The 22,454-nt window shown below is 40.2% G+C and overlaps 1 protein-coding gene across 3 annotated transcripts in view; it reads right to left on the bottom strand.

The window, feature by feature from the left end:
- Positions 1–4,288: 4,288 nt before the first annotated feature.
- The window catches only part of SHLD1 (shieldin complex subunit 1), a 102,573-nt gene continuing 84,407 nt past the window's right edge, over positions 4,289–22,454 (bottom strand). For all 3 annotated transcript variants that reach the window (XM_059897798.1, XM_059897799.1, XM_059897797.1), the window contains one exon: positions 4,289–5,199. In XM_059897798.1, coding sequence (XP_059753781.1) covers positions 4,757–5,199 — 443 coding nt within the window. In that variant the 3' untranslated portion in view covers positions 4,289–4,756. The remainder of the gene's footprint in view (positions 5,200–22,454) is intronic.

Below are 22,454 nucleotides of genomic sequence, written 5' to 3'. Positions count from 1 at the left end.
AAAAATAAAATAAAATGATTTGCACTATGGCTGCAGGGTAAAGAGAATGGAAATGGTGGATGTGGCTTGACCTGATGGAACTTCCTTGCAGTATTCCAGGAGAGAGATGGTAGAATAGAGAATAGAACACAGACGTTACCATAGATTACCCCATTGTATTCCAAATTTTAGTCATTTTCTAGTATACCACCTTTCATAATTATTGATATATCTAAATGTCACCTACACTATTATTAAGTTAATTTTTCACTAATTCAATTCACTTTAAAATTTTAAATACTTACATTAGGTGTATCCTATGTAATATCTGTAAAAGCATAGATCAGACATAGTAGTTATAATATTTTATAATTATAAATGAATAGATAACAATGAAAATAAACATCGTCCATCTAGCACCTAAAGTTCTTTTGTGTACAACCAGTGGTTTGAGAAACGTTGATCTGAGCAAACCATTCTGATCAGTTCTTTGAAAATCTCCACTCAGCCTGGGCTGGTTGCTAGTGTCTGCTGCCTGAGCGGGAGGCTGGTTAACAGGTTGGTTCAGTTTGCAAAAATCTTCAAGATGTTCACTTATAAACACTTTTCTGTGTGATTATAACGAATAAAAAGTTTAAAAAGTAAGTTTTTAAAAGTTTTAAAAGTATCACTGTATTGTTTCGTTCTAATTACCGGTAATAAAATCTATTACATATATAGGTCATGCAAAGAAACAGATTAATGAAGTGAATAACAGTTACACAAACTTAAAACACTGGTAGCAGTTCTCTTCCATAGAATTCTGAGGTTCCTGGAAGCAAATCCATCCTCCCATAGATCTCTGAAATGGGCCACAGATGATATCCTAGATAGAACGTTCAGAGGATGATAAGATGTCAGTGAAGTGATCTGTAGGGCAGAGTTAGACAATGATGCCAGAGGCCAGAGCCTTAATATCCTTATCTCTTAGTCTTTATTAAAGGTAAACAGTGATAAATGGAAAATGCCATCCTAACTGCATGAAGATCAAATTAAGGAGCGAGACTGCAGGGAATCAAATATTTTGTACTGACCTGTCACAAGCACTTACTCAGAAACAAGTAAACACACCCCACAGTCTTTTTTTACCCTAAGGTGATTCTGGTTTTTAGACTTCTAAATTCTCTGCTTTCAGAGTTTACCTTTTTTCTGAACAGCCACAGCACTGATATTAATAAAGTTTACAAAGTCACTGATATTAAAATCTCACTGCCAAACAGAAGCTGCTGCTTCCCAGCATGGAAATTCAAATAGCTTGTATCTTTTGTCTTTCAAAAACAGTATAAAATAATCTAGTTTCCTTCTGTTGGTAGCCATGGAAACTAAAGTCCAAAATTTCGGTGACAGAATAATGCTAAAAACTACAGCATTCAAGGGCATCTATGGATTTGCTACACATCAAAAAACAATAAAACTAGCAACTTCAAAATTCAACCTGTAGAATTTCAATTGTAAGTCTCCCTGGTTTCATAATTATTGGGGGGGGGGGCAGTTGAATTGGAGAAAATGCAGATTATTGCTTGTCAGAGGAAGATCTGGAGTCTTATTTTCTCAAAGACATGTTCATTTCCTATTTCCTTTCTGTTAGGTCTCCTTCCAGTGGTGCCTGCCCTTCGAAGTGGATATTCTTCCCACCTCTGATCATCCCAAAGCTGGAAGCCTTACTAAGTAATTCCTGACTTTTAAAAGGGCTTCTCTCTCCAGTCAAGAGTCCCTAAGAGGGCTTCCCTGGTGGCGCAGTGGTTGAGAATCTGCCTGCCGATGCAGGGGGACACGGGTTCGAGCCCTGGTCTGGGAAGATCCCACATGCCACGGAGCAACTAGGCCCGTGAGCCACAATTGCTGAGCCTGCATGTCTGGAGCCTGTGCTCCGCAACAAGAGAGGCCACGATAGTGAGAGGCCCGCGCACCGTGATGAAGAGTGGCCCCTGCTTGCCACACCTGGAGAAAGCCCTCGCACAGAAACGAAGACCCAACACAGCCAAAAGTAAATAAATAAATAAATAAAAATTAAAAATGAATATCTGCTAAAAAAAAAAAAAAAAAAAAGCAGAAGCAGCATCCCTCCAAAACTGAATCAGGGAAATAAAAAAGCAAATTAAAAAAAAAAAAAAAAGAGTCCCTAAGAGACCTGGCCTGAGAGGGTGCCCTCATTCTTAACATACACATGTAGGCTGATCTATCTGCATAATCTGCTTTCTGGAAATCTTACAGAGTCTTATGCCAATTAAATTTCATCCAGAGTCCTCAAAATCTAATTGTTCAGTATTTCCAGCTTCTCTCACTGTTCCCGCAGTCAAGTGATAGAGCCCTTTCTGTCAGTACAATTTGTTCGAAGGACCTTCGAGAGAGGGATTAGCACGAGGCTTCTGATTACAATTTCAGGGAGCTCAGTGCAGGGAGATGTCCTTCTACCAACCAAATCTCAAACGAATATTCAGGACACAGCTGAGGAGCAGAGGACCTGCCAGCACAGGCCTGCTCAGGCTATTTAAAGCTGCTCTCCATAAAAAAGAATGAAATAATGCCATTTGCAGCAACATGGATGGATCTAGAGATTGCCATACTGAGTGAAGTTAGACAGAGAAGGACAAATATCATATGATATCACTTATGTGTGGAATCTAAAAAAAGGGTACGGGGACTTCCCTGGTGGCGCAGTGGTTAAGAATCTGCCTGCCAATGCAGGGGACACAGGTTTGATCCCTGGTCCGGGAAGATCCCACATGCCGCAGAGCACCTAAGTCTGTGTGCCACAACTACTGAAGCCCGTGCGCCTAGAGCCCATGCTCCGCAACAAGAGAAGCCACTGCAATGAGAAGCCTGCACACCGCAACAAAGAGTAGCCCCAACTCGCCTCAACTAGAGAAAGCCCGCATGCAGCAATGAAGACCCAAAGCAGCCAAACATAAAAAAATTAAATGAAAATGAAAAATAAATTAAAAATATAAAAAAAGGGTACAAATGAACTTATCTACAAAACAGAAATAGAGTTACAGATGTAGAAAACAAACTTATGGTTACCAGGGGGTAAGGGTGGGGAAGAATAAATTAGAAGATTGGGATTGACATATACACACTACTATATATAAAATAGATAACTAATAAGGACCTACTATACAGCACAGGGAAGAACTCTACTCAATATTCTGTAATGGCCTGTATGGGAAAAGAATCTAAAAAAGAGAGAATATATGTATATGTATAACTGATTCACTTTGTTGTACACCTGAAACTAACACAACATTGTAAATCAACTAGACTCCAATAAAAATTTTTTTAAATTAAAAATAAATAAATAAATAAAGCTGCTCCCTGGCAAAGCAAGGGCAGGACAGGGGTGAGGGGCCAGCCGTTCAGAGGGCGACAGAGGGTGCTGGCAGCAGGCAGGCAGAAGACAAAAATAATGAGAGGAAGGAGTCCACTTGGGCAAAGGATTCCTTTTTCTCTTCCACCACAAATTGACAAGCCTGCATCCATCAGCCTAGCTTATCATAAGTGAGCTTACACATACTTTGGTGGGTGGTACACATTTTTTTTTCTCACCTTTCATGTTTACAATCTGGTGGAGATGAAAAGACTTTTAAAAAAAAAATTTGTGAATCTTAGCTGTTATTTTAGATGGTTCAAATGTTCCTTCCATGCCCAGTTGATGTTATAAAACAGGAAACTCTGGTTTTGGAGAGGCAAAGGTATGATTAAGATTTGATGCACTTTTTGGAACCATATTTAAATCTTTGTATTATTGGGGGACATACATTCCCAATCACATGGTCACAGTTTTACAATTTGGTAAAATTCTTATACTTGATTCAGCATAAGGCTTTGTTCCCTTCAAAAAAACTCACTGAGGGCTTCTCTGGTGGTGCAGTGGTTAAGAATCCACCCGCCAATGCAGGGGACACAGGTTTGAGCCCTGGTCCGGGAAGATCCCACATGCCACAGAGCACCTAAGCCCGTGCGTCACAACTACTGAGCCTGCGCTCTAGACCCCGTGAGCCACAACTACTGAGGCCCACGTGCCTAGAGCCCATGCTCCACAACAAGAGAAGACACCGCAATGAGAAGTCCGTGAACCGCAACGAAGAGTAGCTCCCGCTCGCCGCAACTAGAGAAAAACCCCCATGCAGCAACGAAGACCCAACGCAGCCAAAAATAAATAAAAATAAAATAAATAAATTAAAAACAAGAAAAAAAACTCATTGAACGGAAGCCTATTCTCTTAGGTCGGCTTCTTCCAGAAGTAGAATCTGAGTCAAGGGTTCAGGTGCAAGAGATTTATTAAGGAAACGCTCCCAGGAGACACCAGTGAGTGGGAGAAGGACAGGGGAAGGAAGGAGCCAGGCAAGAGTAAGATTTCATGCGAAGCCCCAGCCTTGGCCTGATCAGGAGGAGAGCTCTGGAACTTGAATCATGCCTCAGAGCATGTCCTTCCTGGAGACAAGGAAGCTGGACTTTCAGACTCCCAAACCAGTTGGTCACCAGCCTTAGGTCAAAGGGTTGGGTAGGAGATGGGGTGGCCATGGAGGCAATAAAACCCCCAGACACTGCTGGCTCTCCATTTGGGCCGAACTGGCTCCAGGACCAGATCACAGATGCCAGCCTTTGCCTGCAAAGCACTTAGCTGGGGGCTGGGCACACAGAGCTGGCAAGAGACCTGAGGGGTTCTGGGTGATGCACCAACAGTATCAGCCACAGGGCTACCCCGCATATGCTTGCTCTCACCACCAGGCAACACTTATGGGTCTTTCATCAAGTTCTGCTGCAAGAGGAAATGAATAATTTCTTTTGAAAGTCCTGGGGTCAGCTTTTCATCCTCCAGAGACACACTTCCTTCTCTGGTTGGGTAAAAGTGGGCATCCCTGGAATGTTTCTGTAAGATGGAGCAGCCATCCCGGTTGAAGATGACCCGTGCCATTTGAAAACTGCGGAGGGTGTACTTTTGGTTCTCCTTGCCCTTCAGTTCATTGATTTTCTGGGACAGGCACTGGTAGACAGATGTGGAGAGTGAATTTCCAGAGGCTGGCTGTGGATGGCCAAATACTTCATAGAATCTATCCAGAGATTTCCGAAGTCCAGCCTCCTCTGCCTTGGTCTCTGGTGGGCCCTTCACAGAAGGGTCAAGCCAGGAGTTCTCAGAGGTCCAGGAATCATTTTGTTCAGTATTTAGGTTACTAGCGTCTGTAAGACAAAACACATTCCAATACTCAAACACATATTTTAAAATATCAAAAAGCAAGGCAAGAGCAGATGATGTTTCTTTTCAATTTAACACACTCACTATTCCTGGGTAACTGGCAATGGACAGAATCAGCTGATTTCAGAATCTGTTCCCACTATCCTGGGATTATGCCACTTGTTTGCTCAAAGTAAGATACTTGCATGTATCAGGGGTTCTTAACCTGGGAGTCCTTATGTAGAAATTCAGGGTGGCTGTGAACTAGTATGGGGGAAAAAAATCTTATCTTATTTTCATTAACCTCTACCTGAAATTAGGAATTTCCGTCCATGATGAATGTAGGCAACAAACTTATTAGCAGCAGTACCTGTGACCCTATTACCAACAGATCACAGTTATTTTCATTTCATATTAGAGCTTGTTGAAGATGTTTTAAAATACCATTTATGCTTATCATTATGCTATGGAACTAACTGTGTCCCTCCAAAATTCATATGTTGAAGGCCTAATCCTTAATGTGACTATAATTGGATATGGGGCTTTTAGGAGGTTATTAAGGTTAAATGAGGTCATAAGGGTGTGGCCCTAATCAGATAGGACTGAAGGCCTTATAAGAAGAGGAAGAGACCCCTCTCTCTCCCTATTGCCTCCCACCCGCCTCCGGATGTGCAAAAACCAAGGAAAGGCCGTGTGAGCATGTGAGGACACAATGGAAAAGTGATCTTCTGTAAGCCAGAAAGAGAGTCCTAACCACAACCTGACCATGGTGGCACCCTGATCTCAGACTTTCAGCCTCTGGAACTGTGAGAAAATACATTTCTGTTGTGTGAGCCACCCAGTTTACAGTACTTTGTTAGGGCAGCCCGAGCAGCCTAAGACACACTACTCTGAAATCACCATAGTTAATAGTTCTGACACTAGATCTTATTATGTAAGTCTTAATAAAAAAGCATTACATATTCTTTACAATATCATATCTTTGTTCTTTAAATATTTTAATAACTACATTTCAATATATTTTCCTTAGTAATCCTATATGTTTTACTTCATGCATTTAAAAACATTATTCTGAGAAGGGGTCGAGAGGCTTCACCAGATGCCAAAGGGATCCATGGCACAAACACAGCAGTGACCCCAGTGTGGACGATTCTGGGCATTTATGCAGTTCAGACATTTTCTTTTCTACCCCCTACAATAATCCTATAGACTCTTTACCTCTAAATTAAAATTACCACCTTTGTACTTTTTAAAGGAGGGGTAACAAACTAAGTGATTTAATAATAGACAAGAAGAAACCAGAACTGAAGACAAACCCTAGTTCCTGTAACTTTCTGTAACAGAAAGGTAACTTTCTGTACCTCTCTGGGCACCCTAATTCTTAACATAAGAATCTCTTAGGTCTTTTGAAACAGAATGTTCCTATCGATGTGTTCTAGAAAAGACTTCATACAAAAAATTAATTTGCAAGTTGCAGAATTCCTTATACAACTACCAGGTTTATTCTTTAAAATTTCATACTTTAAATCAAAATATATTTTCCTTTTTTCACTCCGATATAAGCTTTATTAAATTACTAACTTTAATTCCACACACACCCCACCCTTGCTAATTCAACAAGTAGCTATAATAAAAAATATTTGTACTTGCTAATGATGAAGAATGTTGAATGATGCAGTGGGTGAAGTTTTAGAAAAGGAGGCAGGATTTGGGGTTTTGACTCTAGTTTTACTACCAGGTAGATATGACACCTTTCTGAGCTTCAGCTTTCTCATCTACAAAACAAGAGTTTTACTAAACGATCTCTCGCCTAGAACTTCTACGGTAATACAGGGAATGGAGAAGTATAATCCAAAGCATTAGAGTATCCAAAAAGAATGTGGACACACGTTTTGTGAGACACACGCAGGGCCACACGTGGACAAGCATTCATTGACTCAACACACATTTACAGAAAGGTGATGATATAAATGTAACTCATTACAAGTTGCTACAAGATAAACAGAGGATGCTGAAGACCATGTTCTTCACCTGAGATAGTTAGACCTTAACTAGGAAGAGGAGACATACTTCTAGACATCAAACAACTGGAAAATACTCACAGGATATACATAAATACACAAAGATGTGATGACATTGACTGGGGACAGTGTGGATGCAAAGACAAATGCAGTGTAAGGGAAGGATCAGCACGTAGCAGAATTAGTGAGGGGTGCCTCTTTGGAGAAGGCTACGTGCAGTCTTATTAGGAAGGGACCAGAATCAGAGACTGTGGAAACAGGGGGAGGGTTAATGAACAAGGCCATGTGGCAAGAAGAAGCAGAAACTAAACTACTCCATGGCTGGTTGTCATTATCCCCCTCTACCAGCTGGCTGTACCTTCAGCAGCCTGAGACCCAGCCTGGAGGCAGAAGGAGAGAGAATTCACAGAGTGGCCAGACAGGCTCCTGGGACAGACAACAGCGACCGTGCTTTTTAAAGAATTCAGTGGCAGGGATGGTGCTTCCATTACACTGGATTTCAGCAAGCCTAGTTTATGTCCCAGGCCCCTCAAGCCTAAAAAATAAAATAAAATTTTTAAAAAAAGAAAAGAAATTTCCTTTGCTGCTGCTATGCCCAGAGCTTCTGCCTAGTTCTGCCTAAGTTCCTCCCAACAAGCCCATTGCTGAACTGCAGCCTCCTGGATGGGCAGAGGGTGAGGGTGGCAGAGGCTGGCCTCTTTCCAGTCCTTGTGTCAGAGAAACTGCAGGAGAGGACTTCCTGGCCACCTCACTTGGAATGCTGAGCACACTTTCCAATAGCAACTTTCTTATCCACATAGGTCAATAGGTTCTACAACGTGGAAGGTGATGTGGATAGACAGAGTGGAAAGCTGGGGATCATCTAAAGCAGAGTGACTTGTAACACAGTCTCCAAAGTCAAGTAGACCCAAGTTCAAATCCCTGCTCTGCCAAATTCAAGTTGTGCAACACTGAGTTACTTAACACCTCTGAGACTCAGTCTCCTGGTGTGCAAAATGGAGACACTACCAGTTATCAGCTCATGATTCTCATGTTGTGAGAATTAACTAAGATAATATATGCAAAGCACTTAGCCAACCTTGAAGAATGGCTGATTCCAGGCTGGTGATAGGAAAGTACAAGATGAGCCTGGAACATCTCACCGTTCTCTAATGCTCGAAGAATGATGGGGGCACAGCAAGGGGGAGCTGAGGCCAGCTCAAAAGGGATCCTCTGGCCAAATCTGGAACAACTTGAGCATCAAAAAAATGAGAGTTAACAGATTATAACCCATTTATTAAAACAGAAAACCATGAATCCATAAAATAATTGAAAGTTTGAAGAGGAATGGGATACTTACAGCCTCAGAGTACCTCCCCATAAGATACTTATTAGTTACAAAGGGAAAAAGAATAACTTTAAATATAGCAGAGAAGCGTGGCAAATATCACCATCCACAAGTGATCTAAATGAGCACCATCAGTAACGGGACAAATCAAAATCATGTGCCACCTGACCAGGTGTAACGGGAAGACCCAGCATCACTTCTCGGATCGTCCTGCCAAAGGTGCATCACCTGAACCGATTATGAGGAAGCGGCAGACAAAACCAAATCAAGAGACATTCTACGAAATGAATGGCCTGTACTCTTCAGAAGTGCCAAGTTCATGAAAACCAAGGAAAGGCTGAGCAGTTGTTCCAGACTGAAGGAGACTACAGAGACAGGACGACTAAATGCAGCACATGATTTCCTCTGGCTCCTTTTGCTCTACAGAACATTCTCGGGCCCCGTGAATGGGGTCTGGGGATGAGACGGTAGTAATGTGTCACTGTTAATTTCCTGATTTTGATGGTTTCATTGAGCTTTGTAGGAGAATGTCCTTGTTTGTAGGAAAATCAGGGATGGTGGGCAACAGGTTGGTGGCTTACTCTCAAATAATTCATGAAAAAAAATGTTACTTGTACTTGCAAGTTTTCTGAGTTTGAGATTGTTTCAAGAAAAAAATTAAAACAAACCTCTGGAGGAATAATTGTTAAAATTTCTTTGGGTGGCCTACTTTAAAATTAAAACAAACAAAACAGCCTTAGTCCAGGGCTTGGCAAATGTACTCGCCTAACGAATGTACTGCCATTAGAGAGGCGAGGAGAAAGGGGAAGGGGAAGGGTCCCACCATGGCAGCATGAGGTGTTCCTTCACACCTTCCTCCCCACAGATGATCTGGTCCTGGGGGGTAAGGCAGGAAGCCAGAGGCTGAGAAGTGTCAATGGGAAGAGTGGGAGAGAGAAGGAGAGCTCAGCAGTGACACTCCAAGTAGCAGGGCAGGTACTTATTAAGTAACTGCTCAATAACTTTGATATGCAGATTTAAAAATTTTTCATCTGTGTCTCACTGTTATATTTCATTTAATTTTTGAAATTCAGTATCCACAAAAGAACCTAAAAAACTAGCCTGTCTCCTCTATTTTACATGCAAATGTCAAGCAGACAGCAGCTTGTCTTCAAAGAAACCCTCCTTCCCCTTTCCAGAAGAGTAATGACAACATGCATTGAGTTATTTACTACATCAGTTCTTTTGAACACTGCCTCCAGTTCATTTCAGACTTTGATTTCCTTTTAAAATTTGCTTTACTTCCAACTACAAAGCCATCTCTCTAATCATGTGGCTGTTGTGGCCTTTTGGGTATATTAAATGTTTGGGTAAATTATTTAAATTTAAAACATTTAATTTAAATTTAAACATTTAATATGTTTGGGTAAATTTAATCTAAAAATTCATAAGAGTTATTGTACGCTGTTCAGTTGCTAGGGAATGCACTGCCATTCATGCATGCTGCACAAAGCAGGTGTCAGCACTCACTCAGCATTTACTGTGCTCCCACTGGGTGTGAAGCACGGTCCTGGTGGAGTAAATCCAACCAAGAATGAGGCTCTGAGGCATCTAGGCTGTTTTCCTCACTCCATCCTGGGAGGAAGGCATCCAAATCATTTTTAAATGTTTTTATTCTAACATAAAGTAATCCATTTCTTGATTTGTTCTCTAAGACATGAACTTTTCTGTCAGCTCTATCCTGTTGCTGTTGCAGTTGAAGGGTTTTGTTTTGCTTTGATTTTTATTTATGTGTAAAGAGACCTGCTGCAATAATTTCACAGATGAGAGACAGGCAGAGAGATATAGGGGTTTAAAAAGTTGCACATAAAAGGGTTTCATCTTCAAGAAATTCATGCAAAAGACTCTGACAAGTACAGGTTTCTGCTAACTGACTGTACTGCTGAACTGAATGAATAAGCATTTTCAGAACTCTAATGAAAAACTGATGAACTCATAAAAGTGCTAACAAAAGATCAAGATGAAAAAAAAAATTAATTACATGGGACTGAGTGAACTGATGAGGATGAGTATAATTTTTGTGACTTTCTGTCTGAATTAAAAAAAAAAAATCCCACAAGGACTCAGAGGCAAAGAATATACAAATCAATTTTCACTGCAAAGTAAAGGAGCTGTTACAGTGGAGTATTACTGGACTGAATGTCAATATTATGACATAGTATGAGTGTGTTTCATGTTTGGTAATTGCAATCATTGTTGCTTTTGTTGTGGTCAAAAAAAAAAAATTACAACAAAAAGTTGCACAGCTAGTTAGTAGTGAGGCTCACACTTGACACTGGGATCCTGACATTTCATTTCTCAGATAGTTTAAGGATCAGTTTTGGCTTTCAAACAACTCCTTATTTTTACATTGGCTCATACTATTTCTTAGCTATTTGTACCCACCATTCCCTTGACCCATCTCCAAAAAAGGTAAACTTTTCATTAAATAATTCCTAATTAACATTTATAGTACAAATAAAAAACATTTTATCATGAAAAAAAATTATTTAAATTTAAATTTACCCAAATGTATTAAAAGTTTCTTCACCAGTATACAAAGCCAATCACTTCTTTTCCTGACGCACCTACACGTGGACGGAAGATGGATCTCTGATAACTTGGTCAGTTCCTGCTCAGTGGAGCATCCTCACAGCTATATTCAAACCCCACTTTATTCTACCTGTAGCTAGAGCTCAGACCTGTAGGGCTCTCAACTGGGGACTCTACTCTAGGGACAGACTGGGGATGTTTTTGTGTCAGTGATTGGACAGTGCTACTTGCATTTAGTGAGTGGGCTCAAGGATGTAAACATCCTACAATGCACAGAACAGTCCCATATATCAAAGAATCATCCTTTCCCCAAATGCCAGTAGTGCCCTCCACCCCCAGAGAGCAACACTGGCTCAAAGGATTCTGGAAGGAGTGGGAAGTGAATGCTGAATCCCACTGAATTGTAATAGATTGATTTGCCTTGACCTCCCCGAGACATCTTTGCTACTGATCCTTGCATAGTGAATGCCCTTCTTGCTGGCACCTATTTGCACCATGCTTTCCTTCCCTCTCAGACCTTGAGATGGCTTTTTTTTTTTTTTTTCTCAGTAAGGGCCCCAGTCCTAATGATTTTGGCATTATATAAAGTGGGTGGAATTTCCCTTTTTATTTCAATATGCTTTCCATCATGAATAGATTTCTCTAGGATTTGCAAGAAGAGAGAAGGATGGGGCTTGACGCCACAATGCTCTTGCATGCATTGCTTCCAGGTCATCTATCCACCAGAACATCCGTTTGTTAAATTTTCTTTTGACCAAAGAGAGAAGAGATAACGTATAGATATTTGAGATTCTTATAAACCTAAAACTATTTTTATATCTCGAGGAGTTATAGAGGTTATTTGAGTTTAGTAATCCGAGACAGTCAATTAGCATGGAGCATTTGAGATTAATGGCTGCGTTCTGAGATTAATGCCATTGGCCATCAGAAACCCGGATATTTAATGGGGGTTTCTTCCAGTGACTCTTCAGTGCCTACTTCTGCAGCTGATAAGTGCACAGTGGGGTTTGACCTCTGCGGCACATTTTAGGTTCCATCCTTAACAGGTTCCCTTTAAATGGGCTTGACGTTTAACTCTGCCTCCTCCAGGCAGCAGCATCAATAGCTGCCCACTCTGCCTATTTGTCCAGAGTTTCTTTTACCAGCAACTGCTAATTGGGAGGATCTGTGGCTTCAAGGCTGTACAGAGCTGAAAGAAATCTACTCTAAGACAATAAAAATATGACGAATTATCAGGATTCAAGGAAAGAAGGAACATGTGGTTTGTATGGTCTTCTATGTTGCTTGGAGGGGAAGCTGCCCCTTTCTCAGGGCACTGCATGGCACACTCCTAAGGGTGACCCTGCTGCCTTGGTTTGTCTGTTGGAGGCTCTAAGAAAAAGTCACGGGCATGAGAACAAGGTGAATGGGAGGAGGGCACACTTTGGATGCACTGACTCATCTTCTTCATGACAGCAGTCAGAGGCCTCCCAAGGTATCTACATGGGTGAGCTACCAATTTTAGTATATTAGGGTTTGTGGTCCAAGGATGTGGGGCACCACTCTGCTAGGCTGCATCTTCCTGCTCCAGATCTCACCTACCTTTCCTTCATATCCTCTCCTATGCCTCTCATTCCTGCCTCCCCACTCCATACTTTGTGGAGGAATAGAGGATTGAGCAGGATCACTGGATGGACAAAAATAAGTCCTACCTCCAGCCCCACAGGCCACAGGGTGCTGATACCTCTGCATCCTGGCTTCTTTCCTGATCCTGGAACGCATCAAGAATGTTCCCTCTTCAAAACCTTTGCACTTGCTGTTCCTCCCTGTGGAACATGATTTTTCCACATATCTGCACAGTTGGTTTCCTCACAACCTTCAGTTCTCTGCTCAGATGTTACCTTCTCAGTGAGGCCTTCTGTATTAGTCAGGATGGGCTAGGGTATGCTACTTAACAAGCAAGCCCCAAATCTCATAAAACAACAAGGGATTGCTTCTTACTACTTGCACTCTGTGTCATACTACAAGTGGATCTGTATCATCCTTGCCCTTTCCCTGGAACCCAGGCCACTGGGGCAGCCACTACCTCAACATTGTTTAGTGACTATAGCAGAGGGAAAAGAGCATGGTGGAGCAGACAGTCACCGGGAGAGCTCTGTCACTTCTGTTCACATATCATTGCCAATGTTAAGTTGTATGGCCAAACCTGATTTCAAAAGAATGAGGAAGAAAAATTCTCCTGTAGGGAGAGGCAGAGATTACTGGTGAACAATAATTCAGTCTGCCATACTTTCCTTGAGCACACTATTTAAAATTACATTTCCTTCACTCCCTAGACCCTGGCTGTCCCTATCTCCCTTGTCTGCCTTATACTTTCCATATAAACCTAATAGTACCTAATAATATATGATTTGTTTGTTTATTGTCAATCTTCTCCTACTCAAGGTTTTTTGTCTCTCTTGTTACCTGGTGTATCCCCAGGGCCAGCACATGGTAGATACATTTTTAAAATTTTGATGTTTTGTTTTATTTGATGAGTTTTACTTTCAAATGCACATGTACATGTGTGTATTAGTAGGGTGACCACTATTCACTAGCGTAACTGGGGTGTTTGCCCAGGAAATCCCCAGTTTGTGCCTATTGTCTCAATTAATTATTAATAGCACCCTTTTTCACTCTCAAACGGGCCTTGGATTACACAATCCACTATGTGAATACATGAATCATGATAAATTACATATATAAGCTGACGCTGGAGGAGGGGGCAGATATATCTTGGTCAACAGTGAGACGTTCCACCACACATACCTGGGGCGGGGCAGGGGGGTTGAGTTTGATGCCAGAAATAATCCCAGTCTGTGGTATAAATAATGTACCTACAGACTTTTTTTTTTTTTTTTTGCTAAACCTTCTGTGGATTTGTTCTACTGTACTCCAAGACCATCCTCTTTTCCTTTCCCCTCTTTTTCATACCTGGTATTTCTCCTACCCTCTTGCTGTCCAAGAACCTTTTTATTACTGCCCTGCAAGTGAAGGACCTCGGTTCACTCTACCCCATCAGCAACTTGCTTAGATTCCTCTTTCTGGTTTCATCTGACTGTCCCCCTCCTCTTAAGGTATAACACCAGCACTGTTACTTACTTCCTATCTTATTAATAACGTAAAATTAATGACAAGAAAAATCAATCAGCTTAAGCCTCCTTTTGCCTGATGGTTTATACAGTTTAGAATTTGCAGCTGTTCCTTTAAAGGACAAAAACCACATACAAGGGAGCCCAAGGAGGTGTGGACATCAAGATATTTAATCCCAGTTAACACCTCAAAGGATGGATGGTCTGGTCAGGTGCTTTTGAAACCACAGTCTAGGTCTGTACTTACTTACATCTGAAAGTAAAAACTGGATGAATCACCCATGCTGTCACCTTTCATCCTAATGACGAACAGATGCAATGGGCAGAGGACACAGACCTCTAAAAGGCAACTGTTGTGAAATAAAATGAATGCTGGAAAAATACAAAAATATGTGTGATAGGTGAACAGCCCTAAAAGTAGGTGCCCAGGGCAATTAATAAGGTCAGTCTCTACTGTCTGATTCATAAGCTATCTTACTTTTACCTTGGCATTTTATGTCTTTTTTTAAAGAAATTAAAATGTTCTGAAAATTACAGGGAACTATAATATCTAAGTTCACACCACTCCAGATTGACAATTAACATATGTCATATTTGCTTCAAGTCTTTTTTTCTTATTAAAGAAGAATTAAACAATTCAATTAAAGTTGACATAGAAATAGAAATTCCTACATAGAAATTGATTCCTTCCAGCCCATTTTTATACCTTACATATATATGTATCCATAAGCAAGACAGTGTTGCTTTATGTGTGATGATCTTTTTAATCTTATTTTCAATATACAAAGTATTGCTTTTTTTCACCCAACCTTATGATTTTTTACTTCTAGCCATTATTGATATATATATATATGTGAATGTAGGGACAGGCTGCATTAGTTTTCATCCATCCTCTTGCTGAAGGACATGTGGGTTGTGCCTAATTTTTCACTATCACAAACAAGGCCTTAGTGAGCCCTTGTGCACTTGTGAGACTTTCTCTGGAAATACATACAGGAGTGGAATTGCTGAGTTGAAGGAAACATGCGTTTTCGATTTCACTAGATCCTGACAGATCACTCTCCAAAGTGGTTGCAGCATTTACAGTCCCACCAGCACTGTCTAGATTTTCCTGTTTCTCCACAGCTTTGCCAAACCCTGATATTGTCAGACATTTCAAGCGGTATCTCATTATTGGGTTCACATTTCTCTGATTACTCGCATGGCTGAGCTGCTCTTCATATACTTATTGGCCACTTGAGTTTCCTTACTGTGAACTGCCTGTTCATATTCTTTACCATTTTTCTTTCTGTTTTTTTTTGTCTCTTTTCTATATTCTTTTTAATGGCATAGAAAATGAATTATAAAGAAAACAATATCTTTGTCTGACTTTTCTCCAATTAATCTCATGACTAGTTTTTTTTCCAGTCTGAAGGGGATTAAAAAAAAAAAATGTGAGGATGAAAAACAGACTTCATGAGAAGCCTCAAGTTCTGTTTTTGTTCTAATGGCAAACTTTCTCAAGCAAAACAACTCTCCTGGTGTCAGCTTATCACTACCAAAAAGTGATATTATGTTTCTACTCGATTTAATAAAAAAGTCATACACCAAGCCTGATCCAGGGGTGGGGATCACATCCAGCTTACTGAGTCTCATTCTCCAGACAAGAAAATTAAGATAGGACCAAGTCTCCAGAGTCACTTAATGCAGAGATTTGTTCAAAAAAAGGCTAATCTGCTCATTAATTTTCTTAATTAAAATCATTTTCATGTAACTATCATTTGCCATAATGAGGATCGCTGATGGTTTTACATGTTGGTGATGATGGGCCAGGCAAGGGGTTCAAGAGCCTCCCGAGATGATTCATAATTGACGTTTAGAGACCACAGGCTTAGATCCTAGAAATGCATAACAATTCTCTTCTTTACTATGAGACTGAGGATTAGCCTGAGGCTTGATTTAAAACAGCTTGGTTTCGTATTTTGTTAAGTAGTAACCAAGTTAATGGGACAGAGAACCTGACCCTTTCACAGCTGGAAAAGCCAAGGGGAGTTACCTTGTTCAACTCTCTCACTTTCTGGACCAGAACTGTTTAGCTAAAGTTGGAACAAGAGCTGTGGTCCCCACAGACATAGAGAATAGACTTGTTGCCAAAGGGAAGGGCCGGTGGGGGAGGGATAAACTGGGAGTTTGGGGTTAGCAGATGCAAACTATTACTTATAGAATGGATAACGACAAGGTCTTACTGTATAGCACAGAGAACTATATTTAAGGTCCTGAGATAAACCATAATGGAAAAAAATATTTTAAAAATGTATATATATATATATAACTGAATCACTTTGCTGTACAACAGAAATTAACATTGTAAATCAAGTTTTTCAATTAAAAAAATTGTTAAAAAAAAAGAACTGTAATCCATTGATTGTTAAAAAAAAGAACTGTGATCCATTGACCCCGTCCACGTTCTGGGCACGAGGAGTCCTGAGAAGGGATGACCAGGAGAGGCCATCAGACAAGGGACCTAAGCTCCTTCAGGAGCCATTTCGAATTAGGAGCTTCACAGTAACATTTAAGGCCGTTGTTTTAAAGTGTTTTTCCCCCAGGTGGTTTTTAAAATCTCATTTACATGGGATGTTTCAGCAGATTTGTTTCAAATCCTGGCCTAGATAGTAAGGAACAATTGTGAGCAGAAAAAGCAAATGAGTTGGATTTAGGTTGCTATGGCAACATTACCATTTTGAATACGGCTGTTTACTTCAGCAGAGTTGATTTAAACGTGAGCCGCTAATTAAGATGATGCTTGAAACTTTAACCTTAACCTTCACTGTAAGAAAAAAGTAAGCACTTTAAAAATGATGCTTGAAGTGTTGCTGGAGACATATTTAGCAAGAAGATCATTCCCCTTTGCTGGAGAAGCAAAAAGCCAATCCGTTTTCCTTGAAGAAGAATGAGGGCCTACTCACAATCTGTCCAAATCCACAAGTCAGTATTTCCTAGTTTTAAGATATAAAGAGGAACAGAACAGAATTCCTGTCAAAACTGAGCCAGTTCCAGTGTTGACACCAGCAGTAAGACTTTCTGAGAGAGACAGACAAGGAAAGTCTGATATTTCTCTACACATAGCAGTATTTTTGTTAGACACATATTTGTGTAAACAGATTTCACTCCACATCAAATCAAAGTTAAGTACATCTATGAAGTGACAGACTGAATTGGAAACAAATACACCAGAATGTAAATATATAGCTGAGTGTTCCCCCTTCAAAGTAATCGCCCTGGGGAGTGGGGGCGCGAGTTCTTATTTTAAAAATGCTGATGTTGCTGAGAACATTTTGGAGCCTCTTAGAAAGTGTCTTCACTTGCTCCGGAAACTTTTTTTTTTAACATCTTTATTGGAGTATAATTGCTTTACAATGGTGTGTTAGTTTCTGCTTTATAACAAAGTGAATCAGCTATACATATACATATATCCACATATCTCCTTCTTGCATCTCCCTCCCACCCTCCCTATCCCACACCTCTAGGTGGTCACAAAGCACCAAGCTGATCTCCCTGTGCTATGTGGCTGCTTCCCACCAGCTATCTATTTTACAATTGGAAGTGTATGTAAATCAATGCCACTCTCTCACTTCGTCCCAGCTTACCCTTCCCCCTCCCCGTGTCCTCAAGTCCATTCTCTACATCTGCGTCTTTATTCCTGTCCTGCCCCTAGGTTCTTCAGAACCTTTTTTTTTTTTTTTTTTTAGATTCCATATATATGTGTTAGCATACATATATGTGTTTTTCTCTTTCTGACTTACTTCACTCGGTATGATAGACTCTAGGTCCAGCCACCTCACTACAAATAACTCAATTTCATTTCTTTTTATGGCTGAGTAATATTCCACTGTATATATGTGCCACATCTTCTTTATCCATTCATCTGTTGATGGACACTTAGGTTGCTTCCATGTCCTGGCTATTGTAAATAGAGCTGCAATGAACGTTGTGGTACATGACTCTTTGAATTATGGTTTTCTCAGGGTATATGCCCAGTAGTGGGATTGCTGGGTCGTATGGTAGTTCTATTTTTAGTTTTTTAAGGAACCTCCATACTGTTCTCTATAGTGGCTGTATCAATTTACATTCCCACCAGCAGTGCAAGAGAGTTCCCTTTTCTCTACACCCTCTCCAGCATTTATTCTTTGTAGATTTTTTGATGATGGCCATTCTGACTGGTGTGAGGTGATACCTCATTGTAGTTTTGATTTGCATTTCTCTAATGATTAGTGATGTTGAGCATCCTTCCACGTGTTTGTTGGCAATCTGTATATCTTCTTTGGAGAAATGTCTATTTAGGTCTTCTGCCCATTTTTGGATTGGGTGATTTGTTTTTTTGATATTGAGCTGCAAGAGCTGCTTGTAAATTTTGGCGATTAATCCTTTGTCAGTTGCTTCATTTGCAAATATTTTCTTCCATTCTGAGGATTGTCTTTTCGTCTTGTTTATGGTTTCCTTTGCTGTGCAAAAGCTTTTAAGTTTCATTAGGACCCATTTGTTTAGTTTTGTTTTTATTTCCATTTCTCTAGGAGGTGGGTCAAAAAAGATCTTGCTGTGATGTATGCCATAGCGTGTTCTGCCTATGTTTTCCTCTAAGAGTTTTACAGTGTCTGGCCTTATATTTAGGTCTTTAATCCATTTTGAGTTTATTTTTGTATGGTGTTAGGGAGTGTTCTAATTTCATTCTTTTACATGTAGCTGTCCAGTTTTCCCAGCACCACTTATTGAAGAGGTTGTCTTTTCTCCATTGTATATTCTTGCCTCCTTTATGAAAAATAAGGTGACCATATGTGTGTGGGTTTATCTCTGGGCTTTCTATCCTGTTCCATTGATCTATATTTCTGTTTTTGTGCCAGTACCATACTGTCTTGATTACTGTAGTTTTGTAGTATAGTCTGAAGTCAGGGAGCCTGATTCCTCCAGCCCTGTTTTTCTTTCTCAAGATTGCTTTGGCCTTTTGGGGTCTTTTGTGTTTCCATACAAATTGTGAAATTTTTTTTTCTAGTTCTGTGAAAAATGCCATTGGTAATTTGATAGGGATTGCATTAAATCTGTAAATTGCTTTGGGTAGTATAGTCATTTTCACAACGTTGATTCTTCAAATCCAAGAACATGGTATATCTCTCCATCTGCTGGTATCATCTTTAATTTCTTTCATCAGTGTTTTATAGTTTTCTGCATACAGGTCTTTTGTCTCCTTAGGTAGGTTTATTCCTAGGTATTTTATTCTTTTTGTTGCAATGGTAAATGGGATTGTTTCCTTAATTTCTCTTTCAGATTTTTCATCATTAGTGTATAGGAATGCAAGAGATTTCTGTGCGTTAATTTTGTATCTTGCTACTTTACCAAATTCGTTGATTAGCTCTAGTAGTTTTCTGGTAGCATCTTTAGGATTCTCTATGTATAGTATCATGTCATCTGCAAACAGTGACAGCTTTACTTCTTCTTTTCTGATTTGGATTCCTTTTATTTCTTTTTCTTCTCTGATTGCTGTGGCTAAAACTTCCAAAACTATGTTGAATAATAATGGTGAGAGTGATCAACCTTGTCTTGTTCCTGATCTTAGTGGAAATGGTTTCAGTTATGTACCATTGAGAACGATGTTGGCTGTGGGTTTGTCATATATGTTCTTTATTATGTTGAGGTAAGTAAGTTCCCTCTATGCCTACTTTCTGGAGCGTTTTTATTATAAATCGGTGTTGAATTTTGTCAAAAGCTTTTTCTGCATCTACTGAGATGAGATTAGCTAATCCAACAGCACATTAAAAGGATCATACACCATGATCAAGTGGGGTTTATCCCAGGAATGCAAGGATTCTTCAGTATACGCAAATCAATCAATGTGATAAACCATATTAACAAATTGAAGGAAACTTCTTTTGGATGTCCTCATTGGTGGCAAATCTCCATCCACAGAGGACAGAATTACCCTTTTGGAAAATGTCAAGAGGCATTAGGAGTGAAATCTGATAAATAATGTAGGTGATCCTGCAGGGTAACTGGGTATGGGTTAAAAAGCAAGGTTTATCTCCAAAAGGAAATTGCTTTTCTTATGTTTCGCATGCTGGTTCTGAAAGTAGTTCTCACAAAGGAATTCCAAAGTCAGTTCTATGCAATAGCAAGCAGCATGGTTTCAATGTACATATATGTTCAAATTTGCTACCTTAAAGGACAAGCTAATGCGGATTTAAGTTCTGGCTATTGTAAAAAAGCTCATAGTCATAGATTAGAAATCTGAATATTTTTGTCCTGACAGATAAGATGTTGGCGAGTGTGGACTTTGTGTTTAGAAGACTTGAGTTAGTCCTACCATGGCCACTTACTGCCTATGTGACCATGGGCAAGTTACTTAACATCTCTGAATCTCCATGTTGTCATCTGTAAAATGGGAATAATAGCTCTGCCTCATAGGACTGTTGTAAGAATTAAATGATTTATTAGTATAAAACCTAGCATGTAGTAAGTGCTCAACAAATATAAGTTACTTTATAATTATCACAGTGACAAGAGTAGTACCAGAAGCAGAGTTGTTGCATGTATGTATTAAGCTATTTGCCATTTAGCATCTAGGCCTTTTTTTTTTTTGGCCACACCATGCAGCATGTGGGATCTTAGTTCCCTGACCAGGGATTGAACCTGAGTCCCCTACATTGGAAGCACAAAGTCTTAACCACTGGACTGCCAGGGAAGTCCCAGCATCCAGGATTTTAAAAAGTGAATTGTAAATGCTCCTGTAGGTCTTCTCTGCAGTGATAAATTAACATTATAAGCAAAGTCTAGATGAACAAGCATTCATTACTGCTCCATCCTGGTGTCAGAGTTAGTGGGATGAATCATAGTGAACATTGCCCATCTCACAGCAGTAGGACTATGATTACAGAGAGGTCCCAAGTGCATGCTCTGCAAAGCAAACACAATCCCACTGTGGGTGGAAACAGCAGGTGCCTCAGCGTGTGGGCATGTCAAACACAGAAGCCCAGGCTGGTGGAGCCCTCATCTGTCCCCCCAAGGAGCACCAGCACCAGAGTGTGGGTGGGACTGAAATGACTCAACCTCCAGGGAGTCTGTGGGGGTGGTGGTTTTGGAAGTAGATGGAGATCAAGTGAAGAACTTCAGGGAAAGTTTAGGTTAATAAATACATATGAAAGAGAAACAGGTTACATTAAAAATAAAAAAAGATTGAGAAACTAGGAAGAAAAGATTTGGGTTCACAGAATGACTGCTGGCTGAGTCAGAATTGTAGTGCTGAGTTAAATTTTAAAAGGCAAGATGAGACTGGGAAATACAATGAGAACAGTTACAGGAGATAATTCTTAATTTCCTTCTCTCTTCTCCCTTCTCTCACTAACAGCTGAATCTGAAGAAAGTCAAAGCTTTGAGCCTTCTCTTCTGTAACAAATAACTTCAGAGAACACAGAAAACTCAGTGGAAGTGGGAAAAAAGCCATAAACAAAATTTTTAAATAGCATAATATACAACCTATGCAGAAAAGGCCTATAAACAGCAGAGAAATGAAAGCTAAGGCTGACTAAATGACAGAAAATATGGGCTGTGAGGGGTTTAGGATGCATTTGTGTTGAAAATGTTTCTAACATGGAAACAGGAGCTAGAAGGGCTAGAAGTTGGTGCAAATATGGAATTTTGAATTTCCACCTTTACAAGGATATGACAAATCCTCCCTGTGACCAAATATCTAAAAACGCTGGTTAAGATATTTTTTAAAAATCTCTTACATGCATGACTAAGCTGGAATAAAGTAAAGAAAGTCCTTAGAGACCAAAAGGAAAACAGGAGTGGGTGTTCCAAGAGGTAAGTGAATCCTGAGCTGGTGCCTAAACCTAGCATATCAGCTTTAATGGCCACACAGCATTCGGGACATAAAGTCTAGGTCATGGCCAGATGGGGTGCTTGAAAGGAAGCTCACTGCACAAGGCTGAGAGCCCTGTAGCTCCACCCTCAGAGAAAAGATGGACTAGAAAGAAATGTGCCTTGGAAAGGGTTGTAGGAACTTCCCTGGTGGTCCAGTGGGTAAGACTCCGAGCTTCCACTGCAGGGGGCATGTGTTCAATCCTTGGTTGGGGAACTAGGATCCCACATGACATGTGGCGAGGCTAAAAATATTTTTAAAAAATAAAAAAATAAAAATAAAGGGTTGCACTAAAAACACTTGTCTGTCTTGGCTTTGCTCTGAGTGGAGAGAAAAAAAAGAA

Source organism: Balaenoptera ricei, chromosome 15 (assembly GCF_028023285.1).
Source record: "Balaenoptera ricei isolate mBalRic1 chromosome 15, mBalRic1.hap2, whole genome shotgun sequence".
In the NCBI taxonomy this organism is placed as follows: Eukaryota; Metazoa; Chordata; class Mammalia; order Artiodactyla; family Balaenopteridae; genus Balaenoptera; species Balaenoptera ricei.
Note: the sequence above shows the minus strand (reverse complement) of the source record. Positions and strands in the feature narration are given on the sequence as shown.